This window comes from Neltuma alba, unplaced genomic scaffold (assembly GCF_004799145.2).
Source record: "Neltuma alba isolate B1F8T4 unplaced genomic scaffold, ASM479914v2 tig00013120_pilon, whole genome shotgun sequence".
Classification (NCBI taxonomy): domain Eukaryota; kingdom Viridiplantae; phylum Streptophyta; class Magnoliopsida; order Fabales; family Fabaceae; genus Neltuma; species Neltuma alba.
The window spans coordinates 273,529-284,204 of record NW_021637442.1 but is presented as its reverse complement, the minus strand read 5'-3'; the positions used below and the strand labels follow the sequence as shown (position 1 = coordinate 284,204).

At 35.1% G+C, this 10,676-nt stretch overlaps 1 protein-coding gene across 1 annotated transcript; it reads right to left on the bottom strand.

Moving 5' to 3' along the window:
* Positions 1-2,429: 2,429 nt before the first annotated feature.
* LOC114734640 (ABC transporter G family member 6-like) lies at positions 2,430-5,730 on the bottom strand. Its single transcript, XM_028922278.1, has 2 exons — positions 4,713-5,730; positions 2,430-3,827 (listed from the first exon to the last, which is right to left on the bottom strand). The coding sequence occupies exons 1-2, from the start codon at positions 5,728-5,730 to the stop codon at positions 2,656-2,658; spliced, it is 2,190 nt and encodes a 729-aa protein (XP_028778111.1). The 3' UTR covers positions 2,430-2,655.
* Between the last annotated feature and the right edge of the window lie 4,946 nt (positions 5,731-10,676).

Sequence of the window (10,676 nt, the reverse complement as noted above, 5' to 3'; positions counted from 1 at the left end):
AGTCATTTACCTACTACATGAAATTATCTACGTAGTAGCATTAATAATAATTTTACCCAATTTTTAATTTACGCGTCCCCATTTCATAACGCTGTTGACTTTTTCCTGAGCTATCAAATAATTAGCTGATATGGCTGCCATGTCATCAAATATTGGTCCCCGGTTGTTACTCTGATTTCTTCGCACCATAATAATAAATAACGGTAAGAAGAAGGCATTTCATTAAAAAATTAATTCATATATATAAGCTACCTAAATAAATAAGACAAAAAAATCACCTTTTTACTTTTAGTACTGTTTTTTTTTTAAATCTGTTTACTGTTTTTTTAATCTGTGCTTTTTCCTTGGGACAAAAACAGAGTTAAACAGATAGAAGGGGAAAATATATAATTAAGAGAAAATGGAGTCGAGAGAAACTTCGTCCGGTTTAAAATATAATATAGGACATTTACAACAATATCACGCATATTAAGAATTCAGCATTTTTCCTTAATCACATAGAAGTCTTGACATGTATTTTCCTTTTTAACCCTTGACCCCAACTGCTAATATACTCATGTGATTTTATTTGTAGGACAAAAAAAGAAAATAAAATTTTTTTGTCCCATTTAAAAGACTCAGGAAAAATTTTCATATAGATGTACAATTTTACCTTTTCATTTATTATTATATTGACTTTTTTAATGTAATATTATATTATATATTATATTATATTATATTAAATAGAGATAAAATTAAAAAGTTATTAAATTTTAATGCAAATTTAATATAATTTAATATTTTTCTTGATCTGTGTGAATCATGTTAAAAATGAGCTATAAGTAGAACCAAAAGAGTAACATTTTAATGAATGGAATTGTAAATGATCATTCATATTACTAATTTAAAGCCAACAATTTGCATGAAGCTAATTTAAAAATGAATTATTTGTGTGAGTAATCCCATTACATGTGTGGAAAAAGCAAACGATATACTCCTCTTGTCCTATTCATAGAACAGGGAAAGAAGATATTTTTTGGTCTTATTTATAAGGCACTGAGAGAAATTTTTTGTATAGATGTATGATTTTATCATTTATTTATTATTGTATTGACTTTGTTTACATGAAGTACAATATATATTAAATAAGGATTAAATTAGAAAGTTGTTGAATTTTAAATAAGAGTTAATGAAATTTAAGTTTTTTCTTGATGTGTGTCAAACATGTTGGAAGTGACTTATAAATAGGATTAGATGAGTAAAATTAACCAATAATATGAGAATAACTTTCTGATCAATAATACTTCTTCGGTTCTAAATATATAAAACTCATTTTTTAGAATGAATGTTTTATTTAAGATCGGACCAGTAACATCAAAATCGACTGTAAGAATAGAGTAGACACTACAACATCGAACGGAGCAAAGAGTGAGAATAAGTATACCCTTGTTGACATGTGCTTGAAGAGATGGATATTGGATTGATTTTTTAAATCTAGGAATAGTCTTTTTGTGGAATTGGAGGGATAAATATTAATGACTTGAGATTATATCCATTTTCTTCGCTTATTAAATTTCGTCGAAGGGTTGGGAATGAGGATGAACAAATTTCGTCAATAACTCTATTTGTAAGATCAACCATGGAGTTCATTTTCCTGTTATAAAAAGATTATGCATACAATATTTTTTTTGGGAAAAAAAAAGCATAGAGGGATTAAGAGGAAAAAATGACTGAAAAATAAAGAGGAAATTCTTGAGAAACCATCACCAAGAGAACAGCTAGAGTAACACATTATTATGAAAGCTAAAGAAAATGGATGCTGAAGAAATAATGTAGAATCCTATATGCTACATCTTACCTTAATATAAGAGCTAACTTGACATTCAATTTAATCTTAATTATAAGACCCTAATCCACATCTTTTATATTTATCCATTTTTTTAATATAATCATTGTAATAGTTGCACATATTAAATATTGTAGTTAATACACATAATTAACAAGAATATTTTAGAGAAGACAACACTCATTTATTATAAATAACACAAATAACTAATTTAACTAATTTTTTTAATTTATTCAAATTAGTTAACTAACTTTTATATTAAAAATCAGAAGTAGTACTCCTCCGATTCTAATTATACTACAAAATGGGTCCTATATTTAGGATCAGAAAGAGAGTATAAAGCTAGAGAGAGAGAAGCATCGCCGGTAGCTGGCGATGGGAAAGATCTTGAGAAAATTATTGGGCAGCTCCACACAAACAATCTAATAAAAGTTTTTTAAATCGTCACTATGTCATGACCAATTGTTATTTCTGGTATCAAATCTTATTATTGTCATGTGCTTACTTGTTGGGGAACATTTTAACGATTAATTAATTGCTTACATAGATCTATACAGTAATTTTAACAAAGATTATATATGTATTAGGAAAAATAACAAACCAATACATCAATTACTCTGTATTTCCAACCAAGTGTCCACATTGTACAGTATAACAAAAGGAAAAAAGAATAAAGGACCAATACATCAATTACTCTGTATTTCCAACCAAGTGTCCACATTGTACAGTATAACAAAAGGAAAAAAGAATAAAGAATGTCAGACCCTAAAATGTAGGAATACATAACTGTTGTAAGCTTAATTAGTTTCCCAAAACCAAGTCATTGGCAATTATCTCCTCTTATTCTTGCTCCCTAGCAACAACGAGAAGTAAAACAGAGCCCTAAACAAAAATCCCCAACCCACTGTTACCCACAAACAGTTCCATTTGCTTAGCTGAGTTATCCCATTCTGCTGCAATATATCACTGCCTCTCGTCAAGCACGTTGAGCTCGTTATATTTGTCCCTAATGTAGCACTCAAGCTCTGTAATAGCTTCAGTTTCACGGAACCCGGCAACTCGCCGAGTGGAGTGTTATCGAAAACCTGAACCCCTCTCATAAAGCAACTCACTGGGTCATCAAACTCGTTCTGCATCACAGCTTCATATGGGTATTTCACCAAAGACAAGTAGTGAAACCAAATCCAATAAACTGGAATTCTGTCTCTGTTAATGAAGAATCCACTGAACAGCAAGAAATATGCTAAGGACTTCACCACTATGGTATATCCGACCATCACGTGAGGTAGCACACCAGAGAGGAAGGTGACGAAGGAATTACCTGCCCAGAAAGAAGCAAATATGAAGACGAAATAGAACAAGAAACCGAACCATCCTCCATCAAGCCCCACTGCCCAAAACGTCGTCGCTGCGAAAGCTAATGAGAGGACAAGCAAAGAAGGTAAGGACACAAGAGCGTGAGAGACGATATAAGAGGACCTGCGGTAAGTGTTGTAAGCAGTTTCTCTCATGAAAATATATCGATCTTGAAGGAACAAAGGGAGAGCTTCTGCTGTAGTGTAGAAGGTGGAAGACATGGCGAAAGCGAAGAAGCTAAGCCTTTCTTGAACCCCTTTTGGAGAATCATCTAAACGCCAAAACACTGAAGCTAAAAGTGAGCCAGTGATGAGTACTATGGCCAATCGGGTCCGGAATATTTCAGGCGTTCTTCGTGAATTGGTGTATGATCGTATTGAGAGCTTTGCCACTTCGATCAGCATTGGGTTCGCAAATGTTGGTACCTTTGAAGTTGATGATGATCTTATTACTGCGTTATTATCACTTGTTTTTGTGATTCCTGACACTAGTTTTCCCCTCGACATGCTTGTATTGATCGCTTCTTTCAATGATAATCCATGGTGATAGTCACCTTCTGATGGGCCACTATTACTTCCCGACTGCTTCTTGCTCTGCCACGACTTGTTAAATTCCACCAATCTATGAGTTCCACTAGATGACCCCTCTGAGAGATATACATTATCGTCAATATCAATAATCACTTGCAGAAAGGCACGATGATATTATAGACACAAGATTTTCTAGTCCCTTTTCCTATATAACATTCCCAATAGTTTGTTTTCAACTAGGCCATACGAATACGAATGGATATTGTCCTAACCAGCCTTTGCAATTAAACAAACAGCATATACACACTATGCAAATAGTCAATTAATAACTGAGTGAGTTCCATATAAAACTATCATCACTTGGTTTTATATAAGGAAAATACAGTCCCACTAAGCAATTGAATTACCAAAAGGTAGCCTGAGTTTGCAAATGACAAGTTTCTCTTGAATAATAGATGATGTACTTCTCCGATTCTAAATATAATACCCTTATACTAATGTATATAAAGGTCTTATATTTAGGACTAGAGGAGTAATATCTATATGTTGCTAATATATTGTAGTACTCCACAATAATTTTTTCTTTCATCTAGTCAATTACCACACAAGTAGATTATAATATTCAGACTCTAATGTTCTATCTTTCTTCCACCAGGAAAAAAATAATGTTCTATCTTTCTATTTATTTTTTATTTTTTCATTATTATCTTCTAAATAAATGACAGATGTTCTAATATTTTACAGTTATAAAATGATGGAGGATTGTATTTTTATTTTAAGATTTCTTTCAAAAAAAAGAAAAATCTGCAATTTTTTCCTAGAAAAATAGTATAATTACAGAATATCATCTTATTTTATTAAAATCTAATAATCAGAAGAACAGTTAAATAGAGAAGTGGCCCCAGGCCCGACATTAATTCACCTTAGCCCTAACTTTGACTTGTACTGAACAGGATTGTGTTATTCCGCATTTATAGATTTGGATATAGAAAGCATCTCACCTTCTAGCTCGTGAATCAGGTCCAATGCAAACTCGGTTTGGTTCTCATTTTCTGGAATCGGGTGTTCAAATTCAGCGAAGAAGTGGGGAAGTTGCATAGGCGAACCACTGAACACAATTTCCCCGCGAGATAAGAAGATTATTCTGTCGATAAGACCAAGAATTCGCGAACTCGGTTGGTGGATGGCCATGACGACGATGCTTCCGGTGTGTGCAACTGTCTGCAAGACCTTCACCACCGTGAATGCGCTCGTGGAATCCAGTCCCGATGTAGGTTCATCGAGGAACAATATGATCGGGTCGTGGATTATATCAATGCCGATGGAGACACGCCGTCGTTCGCCGCCGGACACACCACGGTGGCCTTCATCGCCGATGACGGTTTTCGCTGCGTTTCTGAGGTCGAGCTGGTCGATCAGAGCTTGTACTCGCATCTTCTTCTTGGATCTAGAGAGACTGCATGGTAATCGGAATTCAGCTGCGAACATTAGAGTCTCTTCCACTGTGAGCATCGGGAAGAGAAGGTCATCTTGCATTACATAGGCTGAAATTGCTTTCAGAAGCCGCGATTCTAAGGCCTCGCCGTTCAATCTCACGCTCCCTTTCAAGCTGCCTTTAGCTATTCGGTTGGCCAAGGCGTCAATCAGAGTGGATTTCCCTGAACCACTAGCTCCCATAACGGCAAGAATCTCACCGTCGCGAGCCTCGCCGGAGATATCATTCAGAAGAATCTTAGTTTCTGGTGCTCCGAGACGGTTATTCCTTTGTCGCGAGAACCACGCTGAGAAGTTCATTCTCTGGCGGACCTTCACACTGTATGTGAGATTATTGAACGTGAGCGCAAAAGACGACGAGCGAGCTGGCACGACACTTGAATCAGTCCGTTCAGGCGTGTGGTACTCCGTCGCGATACTGTCGTAGCCGGCGGCTTCCCTCTCCGCGTCATCTTCGAGCTGGAAGAGTTCCCGGAGGGTGGGCAATTCAGCTACTATGATGCACGATGGTTCGCCAATGTCCATGAGATCGAGATACGGCGTCCTATTTCTTTAACGGCGTAACTTGCTGGTTGGGGTTTCTTGAAACACGGAAAACTCAGCTGGAAAGCCGTGTCTTAACGACGTTAGTCTTTTTCTGTATGGCATTTGAACTCGGAGGAAGCGAAAAAGAAAAGGTGAAATATATACTTGCATGGAACTCAGAAGAAGAAGAAAAGGCAGGGGGGGAAAACTTAACGCTTAATATTTTTCCCAACAAACTTAACTCTTAATGTATTACTAATTTGTTTTTAGGTTTTAAATTGTTTTGTTGTATTTTTACTGTTTGGAAATTTCTTGGGAGGTTTCGTAGTTTTCAAAATGGCAGTTTGCTTAGCCCACATATTTAAAATATGTTATTTCCATCTCCAGAAAGTCGATTTCTTAACCACAAAATAACTCTGAGGTCCAAACAAAAGAGTTTTAATAAAAATAAACTTGTAAGAATCTCTACCATATGGTGGGCAAATAAAATTATTCAGTTTTATTTTTATCATTGAATTATTAAATTATTAAATTATATTATTAACTAAAAACTGTAGCATACAGATAAAATAATTTTAATGGTTTGTCCTATTTAGTGTAATCCTTTTATCTGGATTTTGAATAAAATTTTCTTTTTATAAAAAAATGGTTTATCCTTTTTTATGGATTACTTGTGTTAGACTTGTAGGAATGCAGCATGCTACATCCAAATTTAAGGATATGAGACCAATATCATTATGTAATGTGAGCTTAAAGATTATCACCAAGCTGTTAGCTAATCAGTTTCGAGCTGTAATAAACCACCTAGTCGGCCAACATCAGTGTAGTTTTATTTTCAGCAGGTCAAGTTGTGACAACATCATCATTGCACAGGAGATAATCAATCGGATAAGGTCCAAACCGGGTAGGAAAGGGTATATGGCGATCAAAGTAGACATGGAGAAAGCTCATGGTAGGTTGGATTGGAACTTTCTACTACAAACTCTACAGATTATTGGTTTAGGAGCAAAGCTCAAAGGTGATTGTGGCATGTGTCAGCACTATGTCTATGGTAGTCCTATGGAATGGTGAAGTTGGACCTACCTTCCACCCGTTTAGAGGGGTTCATCAGGGGGACCCCTTAGTCCCTATTTGTTTGTGTTATGTATGACAAGACTAAGTCATATAATTTTAATTGAATGCAATGGAGACAGGTGAAAACCTTTATGTTTTAATAGGGAAGCATCCCCAATCTCCTACCTATTTTTTTACGGATGATTTGTTGCTTTTTGTGGAAGCTTTCCTGAGTCAAGTGGAGAAAATCAAGCAAGTGATGGAAAGGTTCTATTTGGCCTTAGGACACAGAATAAATTTGGAGAAATCAAAAGCTAGTTTCTCTCGCAGCATCAACATCAATAGAGCCTTAGTTCTAAGTCAAAGGTTGGGTATCGGCATTATTGCTAATATTGGCAAATATTTAAGTGTGCTGCTTATTTACTTGAGAGTTACTAATGCAACCTTTGGACATATAATTCAGAAGGCGAGACTCCGCTTGTCTATTTGTGTCAAGATGAGAGTACTTTATCTCCTGGGACACTCTGCTGCAAAGCAAACAAGATGGTGGTCTTGGCCTAAAGAACCTAGAAAAGCTTGTATTATGAAGCTATGTTGGGGATTGATTATTAAAGAAGATGCTTTATGGGTTCAATGTTTGAGAGCCATTTATGAATATGGGAATTCACCCATTCCAACAGTAAACAAAAAGAAGAATATGTCGAGTACCTAGAACGGCATCACTGAAGTGTGGGAGCACTTGCTGGCGGGGATTGGAAAAAGATGGGTAACAGGCAGGATAACAGCTTTTGGTGGGAACCATAGGTGAATGTGGACAAACCCCTAATAGAAATTGCTAATCAAAATCTGGATGAGATTAATCCGAATGACAGAGTGGTTGGTTTTTATTATGAACATGGAGGATAGAGTGTGGGAAAGCTACAACAATTTCTTCCAGAGTGGGTCATAAGGAGAATTCTCTAGGTTAGAGTTTCCAACATCAATCAACGACATAATTTTTGCTGGAAAAGCTCAAATGTCGAAAACTTCTCAGCCTGTACAACCTATAAATTTCTTTCCCAACTAGTAGCAAAGGAGGGGAATCCTGCTTGGAGGAGTTTGTGGCACTGGCAAGTTCCTAAGAAAGTGAAATACTCTCTATGTGGCACATTTCCCATGAGAGAGTTTTGACTAACTCTATGAGAACTAAGAGAGGCCTAATTGATTCACCCATGTATCCTTTTGGGTGTGGAAGTAAGGAGAGTTTGATACAACTATTGAGACACTGTGATAGAGAGAAACAGATACAGAAGGTTTTTATGCATCCTAACTCTTTTCTTGTCTTTTTTTTTTTTTAATGGTTCTCCTTTGGTCCTATTTATAGGGTAGAAAAAGAAGACATTTTTTGGTCCTATTTATAAGGAACTGAGAGAATTTTTTTGTATAAATGTATAATCTTACCTTTTATTTATTATTGAGTTGACTTTGTTTATATGAGATATAATTTATATTGAATGGGAATAAAGTTGGAAAGTTATTGAATTTTAAATGAAAGTTAATAAAGTTTAAGATTTTTCTTGCTTTGTATGAAACATGTTGGAAGTGACTTGTAAATAGGACCAGAGGAGTGATTTGTAGGATTGGTTGAATTGGAAAGTCTCACATGCACTAGAGAGAATAAATTTCAACAGGTGTCATGGCTTTGAGTATTTGGCCTATTATGCTAGCTGATTTGGAAAAATATTGAGTGTGTTGATATTTTGGCTAGAAATGGTTATAAAGTAGGACCGTAGACAACTCTAATAAGTGAGGTCGATTCAAGTTGTAGATAGAGATTTTTTAAGGACCTTCAACAAATGAGGGAGGCATATGCCTCTTCTAGTTGAGTCTACTCTTGTTATTTGTATCACGAGTGAGTTTGCCTTTGTAATTAAACAAAAAAAAAAAAAACCAATAGTGTTTGTCTGATTTGAAGTTGTCTACTATGCTATTGGTAACTTCATTTTCATTGTCTATTTTTAACTTAAACTAAATTCTTAAAAAATTTAAATGAATTAGTTAATTATCATTAATGTGACATGATTTTTCTAAAATATTTTAATATAGCATTAAATTATATATCAATTTTTGAATTAGATAAATTTGTTTTAAAAATGACAAACATAAAAAAAAAGAATTAAAATATTATGTGTAGAATCAAATTTAGAGGCTAAAGCGAGTAATGAGTTGTTATTAAAAACGAGGAGTAATAGATTAGTAGAAACTAGAAAGATATTACTCATAACAATTTTATTGATAAACAGTTAAATTTTAAAAAATACAAGATTATCATGAATTGAGTTGCGAAGGCAATTATTTTAGGAGAGATTAAATTTAAAAAACTAATAAAAATGCTTGGAAAAGGAAAGACTTGAATATCCTACAGCAGGCTTAGGTTGGGCTTGGTGCTTTAGGTTTGTATCCAGAAATGACCAAGTTTAAAATCCACTCTATGTAGTGGGCTGAGTTTAATGACTCAAAACTCAAGCCCAGCACAATATATCCAGGTTGAAGGAAAAATATTTTTGGTATGGGTAAAGCTGTTCACAGGCTATGTAGTGGGCTGAGTTTAATGACTCAAAACTCAAGCCCAGCACAATATATCCAGGTTGAAGGAAAAATATTTTTGGTATGGATAAAACTGTTCACAGGATGGATTGGGACTAGAACAAGTTCATTCTGGTTCTGTCTCGGTAAAAGTAACAAGATAGAAATACTGTCCCGTCGTCATCCCAGTGTTGTCCCGTCGGACAGGATGGGACGAGGATGTTTTGGTATGATTTTTTTAAAAACGTTTTTGGAGTTGTTGGGCCTGTAAGGAATCTGAATATAAAGTTGTCCCAAATCTTAAAAAACATATAAGCATTAAAAAACACACAAATCATTAAAAACTAGAATTATAAATCTATACAATAATCCCAAATCTTTAAAAAAAAAATAGAAGGGAAAATGTAATTCAAATAAAATCTTATGAGAATGAAGAATTAGACAACAAATCTTGTCGATTCGAACTCAACAAGAATGGTTGAAGAAAGGCAGTGAAAACTCACAGGTATCAGAAGGGCCTAGAGAAGATCTAAGTTGAGATGAGACAGCAATCAAAAATTCACAACATTCAACAGACTAAGCAGAGATCCGACATCGACGACGAACTGGAGGTCAGAACGAAGCCACGAAGTTTCAGACTTCCAATCAGAAGGGAGAAAGGGGATGGAGAGTGAAATTTGAACACAAAAGTTTGAAAAGAATGGGAGAACGGAGAAAGGGGACAATGACTTTCATGAGGGTCGCTAGCTAGAGCTGGGGAGCGAGACAAGAGAATCAAACTTTGAAGAGAATAGGAGAACAGAGAAAGGGGAGGTGGGGAGGGCGAACGGTCAAAAGCTTTAGTGGGAGAAATGAGTGAGTTAGGGAAATTAGGACTTGGAGATATTATTATTTTATTTGCACTACAAAATGGTAGGACAGGAAAAATTTTAAAAAATATGATTAAAAAAAAGTAAAAGAACTCGAACTGGACAATTCTATCTCCTGTCTTGTCCCGTCTCAATACTTTTTTTTGTATTGTCCCTGCTTGTTTTGTCTTGAAAAATTTCAGGAGGGGCTCATCCGATCTCAATAAAATCGAGATCAAGACAGGCTGAACACCTTTAGGTATGGGTAATAATGAAAACAAAATATTTCATGAGGTTTTTTTTAAATAAAATATTTTATTAAGTAATGCGTGAGATATTGATTGGAAATAATTTAAGGTAAAAACTAAATTGCCCTTGAGAAATTCTTAAAATACTCTTAAAGTGCGATGTCATCTATGCCTTACCAAATTAACGATGGGATTCTCTCTCCTCTAAAGCAAATTTCCTCCGGCAAATAAT